Source organism: Dysidea avara, chromosome 15 (genome assembly GCF_963678975.1).
Source record: "Dysidea avara chromosome 15, odDysAvar1.4, whole genome shotgun sequence".
NCBI classification, from domain to species: domain Eukaryota; kingdom Metazoa; phylum Porifera; class Demospongiae; order Dictyoceratida; family Dysideidae; genus Dysidea; species Dysidea avara.
The window spans coordinates 11,676,386-11,698,873 of NC_089286.1; the positions used below are offsets into that span (position 1 = coordinate 11,676,386).

The 22,488-nt window shown below is 37.2% G+C and overlaps 1 protein-coding gene across 3 annotated transcripts in view; it reads right to left on the reverse strand.

Annotated features, from left to right (window-relative positions):
* The window catches only part of LOC136245097 (two pore calcium channel protein 1-like), a 147,086-nt gene that overhangs the window by 88,177 nt on the left and 36,421 nt on the right, over positions 1 to 22,488 (reverse strand). For all 3 annotated transcript variants that reach the window (XM_066036614.1, XM_066036613.1, XM_066036615.1), the window contains 6 exons: positions 21,013 to 21,101; positions 20,920 to 20,957; positions 19,556 to 19,614; positions 13,242 to 13,415; positions 3,896 to 3,938; positions 3,067 to 3,127 (listed from right to left, as the gene is read on the reverse strand). In XM_066036614.1, the coding sequence (XP_065892686.1) occupies positions 3,067 to 3,127; positions 3,896 to 3,938; positions 13,242 to 13,415; positions 19,556 to 19,614; positions 20,920 to 20,957; positions 21,013 to 21,101 (464 nt within the window). The remainder of the gene's footprint in view (positions 1 to 3,066; positions 3,128 to 3,895; positions 3,939 to 13,241; positions 13,416 to 19,555; positions 19,615 to 20,919; positions 20,958 to 21,012; positions 21,102 to 22,488) is intronic.

The window sequence follows — 22,488 nt, forward strand, 5'->3', positions numbered from 1 at the left end:
AAGGGGTCTTCCACACACATCCAATTCTGTGAACTTGGGAGACTATAACTCACTGTCCAGTTAACATATAAACCTGAAATTTTCTCCATCCATTAAGCTATGTTAGTACTCACTCCTGACCTAATTGCAAGTTAATAGCTTGTACCAATCTTACCGTTATTGATCGTCAAAGTTGGTAAATTGGATGTGTGTGGAAGACCCCTTTCGCAAATCCGGTCACATTTCTGCTCCTGACCCACCACTCCAGGAAGCTAGTCTATTAACTTTTGTTTGTTGTTGAGGAAACAAACTACATTTTAATATCGTGCACTACTTCAGCTTGTTTCAGTACTTTTTATCGATGTATAATGGTCCCTACTCTAGTTGAAAATTCCAAATTTGTTTGTGCACTTGTTTGTTAACTTTTTTTGTAAATATTAATATTATGCTGACTGGTGAACCCACGCATACCACATCTGAAATGGTGCCGTGCGCCCCAGCTATATCAATTATAATCTGAAAAGTGAAGTATCCATTGTCAGCTATGTTCAACCCATTACACAGCATTTCAAATCAAGAACTGTTCGAAAAGCACCTCTGCAATCACACACATACCGAAAGAAAGAAATGATGAGGTGTGTCCCAGTTATATCAATTATCGTCTGAAAGGTGAAGTATCCATCATGCTTTGCTGTTGGTTATGTTCAACCCGTTACACAGCAGTACGAATCAAGAACTGTTCAAAAAGCACCTCTGCAATCAAAATAGCCAGTATGGAAAATACGGACGATTTCCATTATGAAGGGAAGCCATCACATGTTACCACCAAATTAACACTTTTGCTGTCAGCAAAGATGAATGGGACACAAAGGAGGATAACTGGTAAGTCTATGAAGAATGTATTGCATGTACTGCGGAATGCCAAAAGGCACTTCTCAGGCCAAAGCAATGTCGAACAGTGAAAAAATCAAGCCAAAAGCCTTAGCCATTGTCGAGTTACACTTGCCTGAAGGAATCAGTCAGTTCATCAGTCAGTCAGTAGAAAATTCCGATAAATAAAAATTCCGTAGCAACTTGTTGAAAGTATTTCAGTTTGATCTAAAGGCTTATTTGGGCTTAGTTTTGCCTAACCAATACTACCTCATCGTTGTAGGGAAAATTGAGGCTGGTTTTTAGGTGATGCTATTTTGTGGGCCAAGCCTATTCCTTTGTGGTCCCATATAGTACTATCGTACGACATGATAGTTATCAAACGGTATGGTAGTACTGTTTAAGTAGGGATCGCCTTGAAAATTTTGTGCGCCCCCCAAAATTCCACATTTAAAATCATCCTAGAGACACTTCACAAGATGAAAATCACCTTAATGGAGTAGTACTAGTCCATATAATACAAGTACACAGAAAAATTTGGAATTTTCAACTTCTTGAGTATAGTAGGGACCATAGCACATTGATAAAAGGTACTGAAACAAGTTGAAGTAGTGCACAATATTAAATCAGAGTAAAACAATAAGAAGTGTTGTATCTCTATGGTGCATTTCCATTATGGTATCTTGAGCACAGTAGGGATATAATACTTCTTGTTGTTTTACTGTGACTTAATATCGTGCACTACTCCAGCTTGTTTCAGTACTTTTTATTGATGTGCTATAGTCCCTACTCTAGTTGAAAATTCCAAATTTTTCTGTGTACTTGTTTGTTAACTCTTTTTGTAAATCATGCACTATGATAGTAGTGTATAGTAGAGACCACAAAGGAGTAGGTGTGGCACACAAAATAAAATCACCCAAAAAACAGCCTCAATTTTCCCTGATGATGATGAGGCAGTATTGGTTAAGTAAAACTAAGCCCAAACAAGCTTTCAGATCAATCCGAAATGCTTTTAACAAGTTGCTATGGAATTTTTAAAAATTATTTAACGGAATTTTCTACTGACTGACCAAGTAAGTAACTGACTGACTAACTGATGCCTTCAGACAAGTGTAACTCAATAACAGCTAAGGCTACAGGCTTGATTTTTTCACTGTTCGACGTTGCTTCAGCCCGAGAGGTGCCTTTTGGCATACCGCAGTACGTACAATGCATTCTTCATGGACTTACCACTGTCCTCCTTTGTGTCCCATTCATCTTTGCTGACAGCAAGAAGTGTCGATTTGGTGGTAGTGTGTGATGGCTTCTCTTCGTAACGGAAATCGTATATATTTTTGATAGCAGTTACTTCAATTGCAGCTTTGCGAGAAAAGCATTAAACTTAGTATATTGTTTGTACTTCGATATAGTGCCATGGCATATTTGATGTTATGGCCATTTTAACATTGAAAATTTATCATTTTTGTCTTTATCTACCTCAGGCATTGTTTTACACCATTAAACATGGTTTCGAATTATAGGTATTGTTGAAAGAAATAACTTGGTTTTATTTGAAGTCAATCAGTAATTTCATTCCAAAGGAGATTTTAAATTTGGAGCCATGTTTAACATGTAAAATAATGTCTCAGGAAGTTAAACACAAAAAAAATATCAAATTTTAAATACACAAATGGCTGCAAAGGTCATCATAGGTCTAATCTACGATGGCACTATATCAAAAAATGAATGTCATTAGAAGTGCAATTGGTATGGAAAGTTTTATGCTTTTCTCACAAATGATGTAACTTTCGTGCTATGCCGCTCTGCTATGTACGATAAACACATAGTTGTACACAAATAATTTTTGACAATTCCTATAGCAAAGAAATTAAAAGGTAGCCTCAAAGCTGGCCATAGGCTGGATTTGGGGCTTGCTTTTACAAAAAGAAGTGATATCTATACTAAAATAACCAAGCTGTGAAAATGAGTGTGGCCCTCCAAAAAAGGCCAGGGTGAATAAGTTCTGAAATAAAAGAAGGCTGAAAAGAAATGGTTACAATGATGCCAATGCCTATTATTTTAAATGATGATGGTAATCATTAAAATGATTGATATCATATTAGCATCATTGCAACCATTGTTATCTGCCACTTTTGATTTCTCAATTTCACAACTTCTCAACTAAACACTAAATATGCAAAACTTTTAGTACAGTGCATGCATAATTCTAATACTCACAAGTAAAAGGAGAGTAATACTTCATTAGTTTCAGGTAGTCATCTTGTGATAATTCACCATTCTAGAGAATAAGAAATTAAATTATTTATAAGTATGTATAATGTTTGAATTACGGTACAGCTGGTTATTTTCGAAGGGTTTTTATTTTTGGATGTTTCAAAGAGGCTTTTCTCTTCGAAAATAAATTCCAAATCCTGTTGTTCTTCGAAAATAAATTCCCACAAGTAAAAATAATGTGCTTTCACATGATCGAACAACACGTATTAGCTTGTGTATTCTTTACAAATTTAAGCTCAGTATTATTAATAATAGTTGAACAGTATCATTACTGCACCAATAGCCAGCAATGTATCCAGAATGGCCAATGTTGGGAATCCAAGCCATCTGCTGCTGTACCCAGTGCTGTACCCTGATCAAGCCGATTGCCTAGCCAGTGGCTGCTAGCTACTCCACTTATAACTCAGTCTTCTTTCCAGTGTGCAAAAGTGGGGATTATTCCATCCTTGATTCCATCAGTAAGGTGAACTAGTAAGCACATGTAGACTCTACGTGTGTTTGTAATTTGTAACATGAAATTCTATTTGCTTGAAATCCACCACCTGTACTTTAAAATATGCATTTTTCGAAATTAAAATCTTTGAAATTCAGATTTTACTGTTCCTACAAAAATTTCTGGTTCGAAAATAACCAGCTATATAGTGCATAAACACACCTATATAAATTTCCCAAAGAAAACTTAAGTAATACACAAGGTAAGGTGTAGGTAGATTCTTCGCTATTACATTCATGTCTGCATACTGTATGTATCATTTGTATAATTTGTATTTACCGTTTTAAGAGTTAGTACTTCAAAAGCATGAATAGCAGCATTTCTACATAAAAATATGATATAATTACATCAGTACACACATGTACATATAAAAGTGTGCATATGTATAACTTTCACCCCTTACAGATCAATAGTAAAGCCAGTTTAATGCTATTGTGATATACATCTTGTTAAGGCAGTGCAAAAATGTTGGCTGAAGTTATTGCACAATTGAGTGCGCAAACGACATTAACTTATTTCTAGAAATCAGATTACTTTGATGCTTCCTTTATCTATAGCAAAACTGATTTCAAATTAAAATTTTGTGATATTATCCATTGAAAGTTCATGGAGTTATATTGACATGGTCAAGGTATAACTATATGAGTTCAACTTTATAATGTTTGGAGACATTTACATGTGCACATGTAGTACTGCTAGATAATGCAAGGGAGTAATTGATGACCCAGGAAGATCTTAGCATTTGAGTATTGCTCATTAATAGTTTACTGGGTAATCATACTAGCTCATATTTTATTTGAATGTAATACTTTACATACAACATTTAGAGGTGTGCAAAAAATGCATGCATAAAACATACATACTTAGAAACAAAATATTATAATTTCTGATTGCTCCATTTTTGATTATAGTAGTATCGTGTAACCTACAGATATGCCTTTGATAAGCTTGTTCATAAATGTAACTTTTTAGCAATTGTAATTAATTATGCAAATGTGAGTATATATATAATATATATATATATATATATATATCAAGACACACGGTAGTGTGTCGTGTGGCCCAAGAAGCCGGCGCCACACCGTGAGTATATTAACAGGAAGAAAGAAAATGCAATTTTTGCACCTTTGTAGCTCCATAACCCTTTATCCAATTGAAACCAAATTTGCTACAGATGTGCCGGCTAGGTAGGGGAGCCTACATTCCAAATTTGAAGAAAATCGCTCCAGCCATTTCTGAGATACAAGCGGCCAAAGTTTGGGGTTTTTTTCTTCATTTTTTTCTTCTTTTGCTTCTTCTTTTCGCACACTTTACAAAATCTGCCATAAAATGCGTACGCGTACTCTGATCAAGCTTAGATTTAGCACACTTGAAGGGCTCATTAAGGCGGATTTCAGTACCAACTTTGGTAGGAATCCAAAGAACATTCACAGAGTTATGACCGATTATTTGCGTAAAAAAAGGTAGAAGGTCTGTCACGACCACAGGGTAAACCCCTTAAAGGAATAAGCTGAAAATTGCTATGTAGATGGAGTAACTATTGTAGGAGTGCCTTTTTGTGTTTGAAAGGAATCTAGATAAAGGCCATTGAGATATGACACAAAACCCAACCTGTGTCACAATTACGCGATCAATTTTTATAAATAAAAAAACTATTAGTTTTCACACCTACCAGGCAAACCGCTTAGAGCAATGAGTTGAAAATCGGTGTGTTGCTGGAATAATCATCATAGAAAGTCCTTGCAGTAGTACAGAAGAATCGGATTACAAAACACTGAGTTATGATTCCATAGCCAACTACGTGCAGCAAATAGGAGATCCAGATACTCTAATAGAACAGTCAAACTAATAGAGCATGCATTCAGCTACGTTTATAACCTACTCCATTATAGAATTGTATTACATTGCAAGTTGCTCTGTAGGGAGTTCAGCTACAATCAGTTAATTTTATACACAATTCAGCTACAAATATATAGCTGTAGAGATTCAGAACATTACAAGCCACACTGAAGAGAGTTTAGCTATAAACAAGTCACCCTGTAGAGAGTTCAGCTAAAAAGAAACTACCCAGTAGAGAATTCAGCTACATAAACAAGTTAGCTACCCTATAGAGATCAGCTAAAATGTTCAGTTACAAGTAAGTCAGTCTGTAAAGAGTTCAGCTACAAACAAGTCACTCTGTAGTACAAATAAGTCACCGCGTAGAGAGTTCAGCAACCGATCAAAAAACCACCCTGTAAAGTGTTCAGCTATACAAACAAGTTATAACTCTATAGAGAGATCTACTAGAAACAAGAGAGAGCTCAGCTACAAACTTAACAGATCATACTCTAGAAATTTCAGCTAGAAACAAGTCACCCTGTAGATAGATCAGCTAGAAACAAGTCATCCAGTAGAAAGATCAGCTAGAAGACATCACCTTGTAGAGAGTTCAGGTACAAACAAATCAACTTGCGGATAGCTCAGCTGTAAAACAAATCACCTGTACAGAATTCAGCTACAAACAAATCACCCTGTAGAGAGATCAACTAGAAGAAGTTACCTTGTAGATATTTCAGTTAACCCTGTAGAGAGATCAGCTAGAAGAAGAGGTACCTTGTAGATAGTTCAGCTGCAAACAATTCCCCCTGTAGAGAGATCAGCTAGAAGAAGTCACCTTGTAGATAGTTCAGCTACAAACAAATCACCCTGTAGAGAGATCATCTGGAAGAAGAGTTATAGTTCAGCTGCAAACAATTCACCCTGTAGAGAGATCAGCTAGAAGAAGTCACCTTGTAGAGTGTTAAGTTACAAAGAAACCACCATGCAGAGAGTTCTGTAATAAATAAATGTATTATCAAGACACACGGTAGTGTGTCGTGCGGCCCAAGAAGCCGGTGTCACAGTGATATATGTTTCCCCGGGTAACGTGTTTCCCGCACACATATCCCTAGGGATCCGTGTTTCCCCGCACACATATCACTAACTCGCTAGTGACCTACAAGTCACAGTGATATGTGTTTCCCCGGGTAATATGTTTCCCCTTTATAAAGTCATGTGCAACGTACGTAGTGTTAGCATAGGCGCGCATGCACTTTTAATAATCATAGCTAGCCATACCTATACCTATCATTGCAAGGCATCAGTCCTCATTTTTTCCAGCAACAATTTCACTTTGGAATGATTTACCTAACCTAGCTAAAGACTCTAATTCACTTGAAGTATTTAAATCTATAATTAAATTAACTTATTGTATTGAATAATTTTTTTGTGATTCGTCTACATTTTTCTTCATTTCTGAAGTTGTACAGAATAGGTAAATAAATAAATATACAACTAATACTATAATTATACATGTTGATGGAGGAAATCAAGCCATTCAACTATAACTGTTAAACTGTGCTGTGATTTGGCTATGTAGCTATATAGCATCAGTTTAATAAAACAGTTATAACTACAAGTACACGTATACAATAAAATACTATCTCTAGCTATATAGAGTAAATCATGTGATTGCAGCTATGTATAACTAATCAATGTAGCTACAGCTTTGGCATGCAGTCAGTCATTATCTACCACCTTGCCGGTTCTATCTGAGGTTCTCCAAGGGAGTATTTTGGGACCCCTACTCTTCATTATTTATGTGAATGATTTACCATCTTGTGTTACCATCAGTAAAACTTTACTATTCATTGACGACACCAAGGTTTATTATAATACTGTTTGTAGTCCTGGAGATATTTCACTGTTTCAAAATGATTTAGACTCAGCAACGTTTTGGAGTACGAGATATAATATGTTCTTTAATCCTAAAAAAGAGTGCATGCATGTCCACCTATATTAATGCAAAAGTCATCACTAATTACAAAATAGCTGACACACAGGTTTTAACAAATAGTTCACATAAAAATCTTGGTATTCTTGGGGGTTTGGGGGCTGAAGGGTGTATCATGTACTTGGTTGTCTGTGAGAGGGGTGCATCATGTACTTGGTTGTCTGTACCTACCCAAACTTTTCCATTAGCAAAATGCTTCAGAGAGCCATACCTATAATCTAAAGGCAGTATATATAATCTACAGGCAGAAAATATTATGAATTTTATGTGGGAATGTCTCCAAATTGCAGTATTTTAGCATCTATTTTTCAAAATTTCCTGGGGGAGCATGCCCCCAGACCCTCCTAGTCCAGCATGCTTTGCACACCTCTACCCAAGAGACTAGTACCTTGCGTTAGCCCCCCCCCCCCTTTTATAAATCCTAGATCCACCCCTGTAAAGGACATCACACTTATTGAGCAGCTCAGTCCAGAGAAGAGCAACAAAGTTTATTTTAAATGACTATAGTTCTGATTATTAGTATAGCTAGCTAGTATAGAGACGTGTGGGTAAAAAACAAAAATAATAGTTATTGCATTAGCTTATATAGTAGCTATATAGCTAGTTAGCTAACTATAGCTATATGCATGCAATATGCATGGGTGTTTATTGGCTAGATAGCAATATATCTACTGAATAGTTGGATCGCGTACTGTTTGCAACTAGCCATATAGGACCTTGGAGTTACTGCACGATGGCTATATCTTAGTGGGAAACACGGATCCCTGGTGATATATGTGCGGGGAAACACGAATCCCTAGGGATATGTGTGTGCGGTGAAATATTTTAAAAATCGCTACGGGAAACACATATCACTGACAGCTTTTGGTGGGAAACACGGATCCCTAGTGATATGTGTGCGGGGAAACACGGATCCCTAGGGATATGTGTGCGGGAAACACGTTACCCGGGGAAACATATATCACTGTGACACCGGCGCGCCACACCGTGAGTATATTGATCAAGACACACGGTAGTGTGTCGTGCGGCCCAAGAAGCTGGCGCGCCACACCGTGAGTATATTGACAGGAAGAACGAAAACGTCATTTTCACACCTTTGTATCTCGGTGATCACTTATCTGATCGGAACCAAATTTGCTACACAGTTGCCCGCCAGCCAAGGGAGTCTACATTCCAAATGTGAAGGAAATCGCTCCAGCCATTTCCAAGATACGAGTTGCCAAAGTTTCGTTTTTTTTCTTCGTTTTTTTCTTCTTCTTCTTCGTCTTTTCGCACACTTGCAAAAATTGCTATAACAAGCAAACGCGTACTCCGATCGCCTTGAAATTTTGCACACAGAAAGGGAGTCCAAAGGCGAATCCTAGCATCAAATTTGGTACACATCCGATGAATGGTTCAGGAGTTATGACCGATTATTCGCGTAAAACAAGATCGATTTGTTGTCACGCCTACAGGGTAAACCGCTTCATGGAATGAGTTGAAAATTGCTATGTAGATGGCGTAACCATCGTAGGAGTGCCGTTTGGTGGTTTGAAAGGAATCGAGATAAAGACCACGGAGATATGACACAAAACCCAACCTGTGTCACAATTACGCGATCGATTTTTATGAATAAAAAGTATTAGTTTTCACGCCTACTAGGCAAACCGCTTAGAGCAATGAGCTGAAAATCGGTGTATAGCTGGAATGATCTTCATAGAAAGTCCTTGCAGTAGTACAGAAGAATCGGATTACAAACCACTGAGTTATGATTCGAAAGCCAACTCCGTGTAGCAAATGCGAGATCGAGATACTCTAATAGAACAGTCACCCTAATAGAGCATTCGGCTAATTTATTTAGAATTTTATTACATCACAAGTTATTCTGTAGGGAGTTCAGCTGCAAACAGTTAATCTTATAGACAGTTCAGCAAGAAGACAGTCACCATGTGGAGAGTTAAGCAAATATACCACTATAGAGATTCAGAACATTACAAGTCACACTGAAGAAAGTTCAGCTATAAACAAGTCATGCACTGTGTAGAGAATTCAGCTACAATTAAGTCACTCTCTAGAGAATTCAGTTACACAGAATTCTGCTACACACAAGTCACTGTGGAGAGAGTTCAGCTACAAACAAATTACCCTTTAGAGTGATCAGCTACAAACAAAACACTTTGCAGGGTGTTCAACTGCAACAAATCAATTACCTTTAGAGCGATCAGCAATGAACAAATCAACACAAATCTACCTGTAGAGAGATCAGCTAGAAACAAACCACCCTGAAGAGAGTTCAACTACAAAAAATCACCCTGTAGAGACATCAGCTAGAAACTAGACACAATGTAATTAGTTCAGCTACAAGCAATCACCCTGTAGAGAGTTCAGCTAAAACAAATCAACCTGCAGAGAGTTCAGCTACAAACAGATTACCTGTAGAGAGATCGGCTACAAACAAATCAACCTGCAGAGAGATCAGCTATATACACACAAATCAACTTGTAGAGAGATCAGCTACAAACAAATCACCCTGTAGAGAGATCAGCTAGAAACTACACACAATGTAAGGAGTTCAGCTACAAACAAATCACCCTGTAGAGAGATCAGCTACAAACTAGACACAAAGTAAGGAGTTCAGCTACAAGCAAATTACCCTGTAGAGAGTTCATCTACAAACAAATCAACCTGTAGAGCAATCAGCTAGAAACAAATCACCCTGAAGAGAGGTCAGCTACAAAAAATCACCCTGTAGAGAGATCAGCTAGAAACAAATCACCCTGAAGAGAGGTCAGCTACAAAAAAATCACCCTGTAGAGAGATCAGCTACAAACAAATTGCCCTGTAGAGAGATCGGCTACAAACAAATCAACCTGCAGAGAGATCAGCTACACACAAATCAACTTGTAGAGAGTTCAAATTACCCTGTAGAGAGATCGGCTACAAACAAATCAGCCTGTAGAGAGTTCAGCTAAAACAAATCAACCTGCAGAGAGATCAACTAAAAACAAATCACCTTATAGAGAGTTCAGCTACAAACAAATTACCCTATAGAGAGATCGGCTACAAACAAATCAACCTGCAGAGAGATCAGCTACACACAAATCAACTTGTAGAGAAATCAACTTGTAGAGAGATCAATTACAAACAAATCACCCTGTAGAGAGATCAGCTAGAACCTACACACATTGTAAGGAGTTCAGCTACAAATAAATCACCTTATAGAGAGTTCAGCTACAAACAAATCACTCTGTAGAGAGATCAGCTAGAAACTGGACACAATGTAAGGAGTTCAGCTACAAGCAAATCACCCTTTAGTGAGTTCAGCTACAAACAAATCAACCTGCAGTGAGATCACCTACAAAAAAGCACCTTGTACAGAGTTCAACTACAAACAAATTACCCTGTAGAGAGATTGGCTACAAACAAATCAACCAGTAGAAAGATCAGCTACACACAAATCAACTTGTAGAGAGATCAGCTACAAACAAATCACCCTGTAGAGAGATCAGCTAGAAACTAGTCACAATGTAAGGAGTTCAGCTACAAGTAAATCACCCTGTAGAGAGTTCAGCTAAAACAAATCAACCTGCAGAGAGATCAGCTACAAATAAATCACTTTATAGACAGTTCAGCTACAAACAAATTACCTTGTAGAGAGATCGGCTGCAAATTAATCAACTTGCAGAGAGATCAGCTACAAACAAATCACCCTGTAGAGAGATCAGCTAGAAACTAGATACAATGCAAGGAGTTCAGCTACAAGCAAAATCACCCTTTAGTGAGTTCAGCTACAAACAAATCAACCTGCAGTGAGATCACCCACAAAAACGCACTTGTACAGAGTTCAGTTACAAACAAATCACCCTGTAGAGAGATCAGGTAGAAGAATTCACCTTGTAGAGAGTTCATTTACAAAGAAACCATCATATAGAGAGTTCAGCTACAAAGAAATTACCCCGTAGAGAGTTCAGCTAGAAGAAGTCACCTTGTAAAGAGTTTAGCTACAAAGAAACCATCATGTACAGAGTTCAGCTACAAAGAAACCACCTGTACAGAATTCAACTACAAACAAATCACCCTGTATAGAGATCAGCTAGAAGAAGTTACCTTGTAGATAGTTCAGCTACAACAATTCACCCTGTAGAAAGATCATGCTAGAAGAAGTCACCTTGTAGAGTGTTCAGTTACAAAGAAACCATCATGTAGAGAGTTCAGCTGCAAACAAATCACTCTGTAGAGAGTTCAGCTACAAAGAAACCGCCATGTAGAGAGTTCAGCCTCATACAAACCACCTAGTAGAGAATTCAACTACAACAAATCACCCTGTAGAGAAGAAGTTACCTTGTAGAGAGTTCAGCTACAAAGAAACCACCATGTAGAGAGTTTAGCTGCAAACAATTCACCTGTAGAGAGTTCAGCTAGAAACAAATCACCCCGTAGAGAGATCAACTGGATGAAGTCACCTTGTAGAGAGTTCAGCTACAAAGAAACCATCATGTAGAGAGTTCAGCTGCAAACAAATCACCCTGCAGAGAGTTCAGCTACAAAAAAATCACCCTGTAGAGAGTTCAGCTAGACGAAGTCACCTTATAGAGAGTTCAGCTACAAAGAAACCATCATGTAGAGAGTTCGGCTATAAAGACACCACCATGTAGAGAGTTTAGCTGCAAACAAATCACCTGTTACAGAAAGTTCAGCTACAAAGAAACCATCCTGTATATAGTTCAGCTACATTTCAAGTCACCCAGTAGAGAGATCAGCTGCAAAAAAAATCCTGTGGGGAATAATGAGCATGTAATAAATATATGTATATAATTTGTATAATTACTAATAAAATCAAAAATAATTGAAGTACTAAAATTCTTCTTTAAGTTCTTTTCTTCTTCCTGTGGTAAAGAAAAAAACACATGGGTTAAAAAAGCCCCAAAGCCAGCCATAGGCCGGCTTTGCAGTATACAAATACAAAAAGAAGTGATATCTAATCAAAAACAGCCAAGCTGTAAAAAAAGGTGCGGCCCCCATAAAGGCCATGGTGAAAAAAGATGTGAAATCCAAGGTGGCGGCCAAGAAATGGCTGTGATGGTAGGTTAATGGTTACATTTTAATAACGGCAATTCAGGTGAATTTTGTGCCGCTTGGTCTTGGCACCAAATTCACCTGAATTGTTGTTATTAAAATGTAACCATTAACCTACCATCACAGCCATTTCTTGGCCGCCACCTTGGATTTCACATCTTTTTTCACCATGGCCTTTATGGGGGCCGCACCTTTTTTTACAGCTTGGCTGTTTTTGATTAGATATATATAACTTGTACATTTATTGATAAATTCAGAAATATTTAAAGTATTTAACATCTGCTTCATCTTTTCTTCTTCCTGTGGTAAAGAAAAAACGATAGGTTAAAAAAGCCCCAAAGCCGGCCATAGGCCGGCTTTGGGGTATACAAATACAAAAAGAAGTGAAATCTAATCCAAAACAGCCAAGCTGTAAAAAAAGTGTGCGGCCCTCAAAAAGGCTAAGGTGAAAAAAGATGTGAAATCCAAGGTGGCGGACAAGAAATGGCTGTGATGGTAGGTTAATGGTAAAAATTTTAATAACGACAAGTCAGGTAAATTTTGTGCCAAGACCAAGCGGCACCAAATTCACCTGAATTGTCGTTATTAAAATTTTTACCATTAACCTACCATCACAGCCATTTCTTGGCCGCCACCTTGAATTTCACATCTTTTTTCACCATAGCCTTTTTGAAGGCCACACCCTTTTTTTACAGCTTGGCTGTTTTGGATTATGTATATATATATATATATCTATATATATATCTATATATATACCTTCTATGTAAGAACAGTGACTTGAACTTTTCTTTCTGAATCTTCTTAAAGGCACTGTACACAGTAGCCAACAACACATTACTTATGATATATAAAGTAATGATCAGGAAGACAATGAAGAATATTGGAGTAAATGGTTTCTTGTTATACGATTCCATCATGACATCAGGGAAACTGTATAAGAGAAAAAGTTAATAGGTTATACTTATTACACAGATTTGAAGCAATCAGTCATAACAAATGAAAAGATAGAAGTATTAATCTGAATGTACAGAGACTAATGATGAAAAGTACTAGAACAAAAGAGGTCACATATATATGCCTGTATCATGCTTTTACTAATGCTTTTAACCACATATATACTACAGTCCTATTGTAGAAGAAAGTGATGATGCTAGTTTGACTGCAGACATTGGTTGCCTCCGCTGTTTCATGAGTAATCACTATATGTGACTGAATTTGAGAAAACCCGGCTTCGACGCACAAAGCTTCGTTAGGAGATATGGCAATTTTAAGTAATCATTGTGTAATAACTTCCCAGTGCCTACAGCTGTGCAAACACAATTTGCACCAAGTATGCATCTATTTACTAGCTATCACTGAGTGGGTGTATACATTTCTGATACCCAAAATTAGCCCTGTTTTAGGCAGCTTTTCTCGAGGGGGTAATAATATCACAGGTGGTAGTAATAGGGTGGGAGGGTGGGAGGGTGGGGGGCAGTGGGTGGGCTCAATATAGGGGTATAAAATGAAGCAAGAAGACAATTGGAATCCAGAGGCCAAGTTTGGGCTCTCCATGGCCCTCCATAGCCCTCAAATCACTCCAAATTGACTTGAGAACACTATTGGCGAGCTCTCTGTGAAGTCCCAGCTCACTACACACCATTATCACAAAGCCATGGTCATTCAATGGCACCAATCTCCCACTCGTGGCTTTGACAGGGTCGGAAGAAAGCTGCCACAGAAACCAAACTTGCCAGTCCTGAAGGAAGCACAGTGTGGAATATGATAGTGTATTAGGCCAGCAATCCATTTCTGGTAAAAACGTAAGTTTGATTTTGTGTGTGTGGAAGCCTTGTTATGTGAAATCCGGTCACATATGATCCATACAAAATCTAATTTATTATTTCTGGTAATTTATTTGCTACCTTTTCTCAAAATATAAATGGTCATTGGTATAAACTCATATACACAGCATGAATAGCACCAGACTCATTAAGCTATTATCAGATCAAGACACACGATAGTGTGTCGTGCGGCCCAAGAAGCCGGCGCGCCACACCGTGGGTATATTGACAGGAAGAAAGAAAACGTCATTTTCACACTTTTGTATCTCGGTGATTCCTTATCCGAGTGGAACCAAATTTACTACAGAGTTGCCTGCCAGCCAGGGGAGTCTACATACCAAATTTGAAGGAAATCTCTCCAGCCATTTCCGAGATACGAGCTGCCAAAGTTTCGATTTTTTTTCCTCATGTTTTTTTTTCTTCTTCGTGATTTTGTACACTTGCAAAAATTGCTGTAAAACGCAAACTTGTGCTCCGATCGCCTTGAAATTTGGCACACAGAAAGGGAGTTCAAAGGCGAATCCTAGCATCAAATGTGGTGCAAATCCGATGAATGGTGCGGGAGGTATGACCGATTATTTGCGTAAAACAAGATCGATTTGTTGTCACGCCTACAGGGTAAACCGCTCCATGGAATGAGTTGAAAATTGCTATGTAGATGGAGTAACCATCGTAGAACTGCCTTTTGGTGGTTTGAAAGGAATCGAGATAAAGACTATGGAGATATGACACAAAACCCAACCTGTGTCACAATTACGCGATCGATTTTTATGAATAAAAAAAGTGTTAGTTTTTACGCCTACTAGGCAAACCGCTTAGAGCAATGAGTTGAAAATCGGTGTATAGCTGGAATAATCTTCATAGAAATTCCTTGCAGTAGTACAGAAGAATCGGATTACAAACCACTGAGTTATGATTCGAAAGCCAACTGCTTGTGACAAATGCGAGATCGAGATACTCTAATAGAACAGTCACCCTAATAGAGCATTCAGCTAATTTATTTGCTCCATTATAGAAGTTCAGCTGCAAACAGTTAATCTTATAGACAGTTCAACAAGAAGCAAGTCACCCTATAGAGAGTTCTGCTACAAATATATTGCTGTAGTGATTCAGAACATTACAAGTAGAGATTTCCAACTAAATTAAATAATTAACAATCCATACATTTATTGATATGACAAATATTGTGCTTTTTTCAGGGTAATTTTAGTACAAACCTCACCTCAATCAGTGGTTCCTATCAAAAGATACAAGGAAAAGAAGTTGACAGTGTGATGATTTTTGTGTACAGAATTTTCAATGCTTTTTATGTATATTGCATGGCACCAAACACAATATTCAAAGTGTCATAAATCTAGATAGGAAACTAATAACGACATGAAATTTTCACCACATATCTATTTTATGGAGAACAGCATGTGAACTAGGTAAAACCTCTCAAAAGTGACCACTTCTTTATAGACTGACCACTCAGAATATTACATGAATAAAGCAAGTGATACAAAAAAAAAACTGTGTGTAATGTGTAACACTAAGTATACACAGGTACCTAATGCATTTTCAGGGATAACTAACTAGTAATATTATATAACATGGTAAGTACTGGAATCACAAAATTAATCATAATTAATACATACTTCGGAAACATGACAATCAGATAACACAATGTAAGAGCAACATTATTTTTAAAATAGATTTGTTTGGACACTGCTCAGCTTTATTTGTCACATTGTAAGCACTAAGGATGATAATTATCATATAACACAATGACATCACTATACTACAAAGAGAAATTATAAAATAGTTTCTGATCAAAATTACAATCACTGAAGTTGCTATAAAATGGATCAAAACAGCAGTAAATACACCAGAATATAACAACAGGTAAATGTGAAGCCATGTAAGGCTGGTATCACATGCCAGTCTCCACTTTTGAAAACATTATGCTCAACCTTGAACCTTATTTTGCAATTCCGCACAAGACAACAAACTGCTCACCTTCAAACTATACTTGCATTGATGCAGGGGGGTGCCTTGAAGCCCAAGGTGATTGTAATGCTGAATTCTGAACAGTGTTAGATGGCGATTTACCTTTACAAGGGCCATGTTTCCATTGTAATCCAACATCAATCGTCCTCCAATCAGAAAACACATGGCAAAATCGAAATCAGCATATCGGTTTGCCCAGAACTACTTTCTTCGTCCTCATCAGCAGCAGATTCACGTGGAAACACTCGGAAACTTCGCCTATCACCGATGCCACATTCTTCCAATTAGAATTACGTACGCAATTATTTGTATGGGCTCCCTATGGGGATTTTTATTTCTCAAACTTTGATTTGCTGTATTTCAATAAATACCACATGGATTTTAATCCAGTAAAGTGCATTATGAAGTACTAAGCATTGGCTACCATTAACTGGAATGGCAGCTTGTGAAACGTTTATTGAAGGTGTATAATTTAAGTAGCAAAAATATGCGTGAAAAATTGGTAGGTTATTACAAGTCACACTGGAGAGAGTTCAGCTATAAACAAGTCATGCACCCTGTAGAGAGTTCAGCTACAAACAATTTATTCTGTAGAGGCTCTGCTACAAACAAGTCTTCATTCAGAGAGTTTAACAACCAAAATTCACCATGTAAAGACTTCAGCTAGACTAACAAGTTACTCTGTAGAGAGATCAGCTAGAAATAAGAGAGAGCTCAGCTAGAAAAGTCACCTTGTAGAGAGTTCAGCTACAAACAAATCACACTGTAGAGAGATCAGATAGAAGAAGCCACCTTGTAGAGGGTTCAGCTGTGAAGTAATCACCCTAGAGAGTTCAGCTAGAAAAAAATCACCCTGTAGAGAGTTCAGCTAGAAAGAAACCATCCTGTAGAGAGATCAGCTAGAAAGAAGTCACCTAGAGCGACATCAGCAACAAAGAAACCATCCTGTAGAGAGTTCAGCACAAACAAATCACCCTGCAGAGAGTTTGGCTACAAAAAATCACCCTGTAGAGTATTCAGCTACAAACAAATCACCTTGTAGAGTGTACAACTAGACACAAGTCACCCAGTAGAGAGATCAGCTACAAGAAGTTACATTGTAGAGAGATCAGCTAGAAGAAATTACCTTGCAGAGAGTTCAGCTACAAAGAAACTATCCTGTAGAGAGTTCACCTACAAACAAATCACCCTGTAGAGAGTTCAGCTACAATTTCATCACCCTGCATAGTGTTTGGCTACAAAGAAATCATCATGTAGAGAGTTCAGCTGCAAACAAATCACCCTGTAGAGAATTCAGCTACAAACAAATTGCCCTGTATAGAGATCAGCTAGAAGAAGTCACCTTGTAGAGAGTTTAGCTACAAAAAAACCACCCTGTAGAGAGTTCAGCTGCAAACAAATCACCTTGTACAGAGTTCAGCTATAAACAAGTCACCCTGTAGAGAGATCAGCTACAAAGAAACCATCCTGTAGAGAGTTCAGCTACAAACAAGTTACCCTATAGAGAGATCAGCTAGAAACAAATAATATTGTCGAGAGTTCAGTTACAAACAAATTACCCTGTAGAGAGTTCAGCTATGAAAAGATCACTGTGCAGATAGTTCAGCTATAAGAAGTCACCTTGTAGAGAGTTCAGCTACAAAGAAACCACCATGTAGAGAGTTCAGCTGCAAACAAACCACCCTGTAGAGAATTCAGCTACAAATAAATTGCCCTGTAGAAAGATCAGCTAGAAGAAGTTACCTTGTAGAGAGTTCAGCTACAAAGAAACCATCATGTAGAAAGTTCAACTACAAACAAGTAACCCTGTAGAGAGATCACCAAGAAGAAGTTACCTTGTAGAGAATTCAGCTACAAAGAAACCATCATGTAGAGAGTTCAGCTACAAACAAGTCACCCTGTAGAAAGATCAGCTAGAAGAAGTTACCTTGTAGAGAATTCAGCTACAAAGAAACCATCATGTAGAGAGTTCAGCTACAAACAAATCACCCTGTAGAGAGATCAGCTACAAACAAGTCACCTGTAGAGATATCAGCTAGATACAAGTTACCTTATAGGGATCAGCTACAAACAAATCACCCTGTAGAAATATGTGTTGGAAACAAATCATCATGTAGAGAGTTCAGCTAGAAACAAGTCACTGAGTTCAGCTACAAACAATGGGAGTTTCAGCTACAGTTCAGATATGTATAAGAAGTCACCTTATTACCTACAGTATGATTATCTTTCATTGTTAAATATACAAATATTTTTAATCAGACAAAAAACTGTACACAACATTTCTTCCTTTGTTCCACAATTCCTGCAGAAAAGAAAAAAAAACAAGTTAGAAGGAAGCCCTAAAGGGCTTTGGGGTATACAAATATATAAAGAAGTGAAATCTAATCCAAAACAGCCAAGCTGTAAAAAAAGAGTGCGGCCCTCAAAAAGGCTATAGTGAAAAAAGATGTGAAATCCAAGGTGGCGGCCAAGAAATGGCTGTGATGGTAGGTTAATGGTAAAAGTTTTAATTACGACAATTCAGGTGAATTTGGTGCCAAATCCTAGTGGAGGAGGTAACGCAAATTCACCTGAATTGTCGTAATTAAAATTTTTGCCATTAACCTACCATCACAGCCATTTCTTGGCCGCCACCTTGGATTTCACATCTTTTTTCACTATAGTCTTTTTGAGGGCCGCACTCTTTTTTTACAGCTTGGCTGTTTTGGATTAGATATAAATATTATGGGAAAACAAACTGTTAGTTGTGTTTAACTTTTCAGCTAGGCCTTGAGACTTATCTACAGCTTTACATACTGAGATCATCATATGAAAAAATGTCTGAGCTTACTCTGATAATCGCAGGCATGATGCAGAAGTAATCCCCCTTTCTAATATTACACAATATCTAACCAACACACAATCACAATAAATATATAGATATTAACTAGTGCATAAATGGAAGTACTGAAATTTGAATGTTTTATTAGACAACAATAATTGGATGTAAAATTTCTTAGGTTAAATTTTAATGATAAGAACAGTAAAGTTCCAGTTTTTCATATTGGATACTTAATAAAATTGTGTGAAAGTAACAATTGTAAATTTTTTTTAACATTAATTGACGGTTGATGGTTTGCTCTTATTGTATTAAAGTACACAACTGTATAACATTTCAACAAAATTAATGTCTGCCGCACATGTAAGAAATGAACAACATAAAAGAACTTTGCATGCATTATGTTAGTTATAAGTGCAAGTGCACCAGTGCATACATACTTGGAAGTAGTTGATGCTATGTATAAGCTCACAAACGACTCTCTCAATGAACTGAATTGCTGCAAAAAAAAATTCAAGAAAAAGGCTTAATTTGTACAACTGCTATATAGATGTACAAGCTACTTATAGGCAACCCACTGAAATACACAGTATAGCTTACAGTCTTAATATGGTGGGCTGGTCTGGCTTGCCATGGATAGATGAACATTGTTTTCAAATGTTATAAGTGTATTATCAAAAACTAGATGTATATAATCACTGTAAATACACCATGTGCAGAGTTTCCATTCCTCATATAAATTCTTTGATACAACCCATGTGCTTATCCCAATTTAGCCAGTGGGCTCTTGTTTACACTACTAAAATGAATCCAGTGGATGTGTTCTTATTGGCTTACGTAGGTATTGCCTATAGTGGACTATTAGCCTGCAACAGGCATGCAGTACCCTAATAATTTGACAATGATTACCATAACCATGTCATAACCATGATTTTAGAAGTATTCACTTGCCATTAAAAGGAATGGATACATGTACAAAACTTAATTCTATAATTGTGACTGGATCTACGAAAACTGTTTTTATCGCCCAAGACAGGAAGTTTGATTTTTTCACACAAACACAAAGCTTAATGAATGCACTATCAAGTTTCACTGCCACAGTTGACCAGAGTGAAGTGGTCTACTTTTGCTGGCTGCTTTTTCAGAGCACAGTGGCGAGCCGTACGAGTGGTCTTGGGTCTTGATGGAGCCCTGGCCAACCAGGTGATGGCTGTGTGTGGCTGTACAGCTCCGTGGTGTTGGACAATGACCTGTGCTGTAAATTTCCTTTCATTTTAGCCAGTTCTGAGCCCTGAATGGCCTATAACTTGGCCCAGTTCATCCCAGCATGTTTCTTTTCAATTTTTGAACACCATCTTTCCCGCCTTCCAGGGCCCCCGCCTCCCACCCTTCTGGAGCTCGCCTGATACAGACAACCTCGGTTTAAAAACTATCTAAAATGTTGGGAAACTTAGCTGCTGACTACTTCTTCAGTGGATGATCAGGAAGGTAAGAAATTGCTGTGAAACATGTGAAAAGTTGGTATGAGTACCTACCACCATTGGCCAGCTACAACACACTGAATGTTTAAAACCGACGTTTCTCGATACTTTTAAATGGGCGATAAGACCGGTTTTCCCAGAGACAGTCACAATTATAATAAAAAACTTTTTATTGCAACAATGCCGAATCCCATGATTGGTAGTTATGAGCAGTTGAATTTTTACTTTGCCATGGTGTTAAGTATAAACCCTCTTTTATATAGTATCCAAAAACTACAACTACATATTTGCTCTCATATTAGGCACAAAACTAAGACACTCACATAGTTTGTTGGTGAATCAGAAGCAAAAAGATAATATCCTGCAGAAGAAACTCATGTACATGCCATACAAACTACTTAGTAAATAACACTTACCAGTAGCAGAAAATAATGTAATGAAGAAGAACAAAAGGTAAAGCACCTCAAAAATAGGCTGAAAACTTTGGAATATTTGTCGCACTATCCTACAGTGAATGGATGATGTGTATAATGGTTTTGAAGCACAGCTTCATATGTAAAATCTATGAAAGTATTAAGCATGTTGCACATATGTATAAACAACATCGCTACTACACATGAGGATTTAACAAGATGCTAGACTATAATATCTTTATGTAATTAGGCATGAGTGAATCAGGCAAAGCATGATCGAGTATCTGTGGTATAACTAATATGACTCTACTACATGCGTAAATTACCTACATGTGTGGGAACTGCAGGAATATTTCATGGGTGCATTAATATTGGAACACAAAAAGTTTGATTGCAGATAATGATCAAAACTAACACAAGGATAATAATAATCTACAAGGCTTTATTGAGGATTCAAACATGTCATAATGACACAAGTATATGGAAAGCTTCGGTTGTGAGGATATATGGTATACAATTAAACAAAGCTAGGTAATTGAAACTTTAGTTGATATAATAGTGTTTATAGTAAAGAACAAAAGAGTTGAGACTTTCACTACTTTATCAGTGATCCATTTTTAAATTTATTTATTATATAATTATAACACACTTATGAGGGATATGGTTGAAATAATTATATATGCATATGATCCCAAGAGTACTTGAGGGAGAGTGCTTATATTCAGTCATATTCCACAGTAATCATGTTATAACTGGTATATTCCACACCCCAGTAGATTAAATGATCAGACATAGCAATTTATAGTGAAACAGTACCTGTTAGTGATCAAAATCAGTATATAGAAATATTGATAGGTTAGATTTTTAATTTATCAATGTCACTTTATTATTACTGAGTTATCCACAAAGAAGACAAGAGCTCATCCACAATTCTTCAGCAACCCAGGTGAATAATTGCTGGTTGATTTAGGCACTTGCAATTAGAGACTTGTTTATCGTTTAGGTAAGGATTTTGCAAAATGAGTAAAGTTACACTGTATATGGTAAGTGTAGTCACAAACCGTAGTGCTTTAAATAATTTTGTGGCATCTAAATATGCTGCTTAAAGGTCCACTGAAATGGTAAAATACACTTTGGCTATTATCAATCCTTGCTACTAGTGGGATAGGTTGGTGCATGTGATTTAGTCAGATTTTGTTTTGTTTAGCAGATATAACACATTTTAGTGTATTGTGGTTTGTCAATTATATTACATCATAATGCATCAGACAAAGAAACTTTAGTACGCGTGAGGTGCCATTGAAGCGAAAGAAGCATACATGTACAGCTAGATTTGATTTAGTTTCACGTCATATCTACTGTAACAACTTAAAACATGGTAAGAACTTGTACTGCAACCAGTTACAAGCCAGTAAATGAATTTACGCTGGTCTTGTGGTAAAGAACACTCGAGAACGCCTGTAAATCAACAGTACAGTG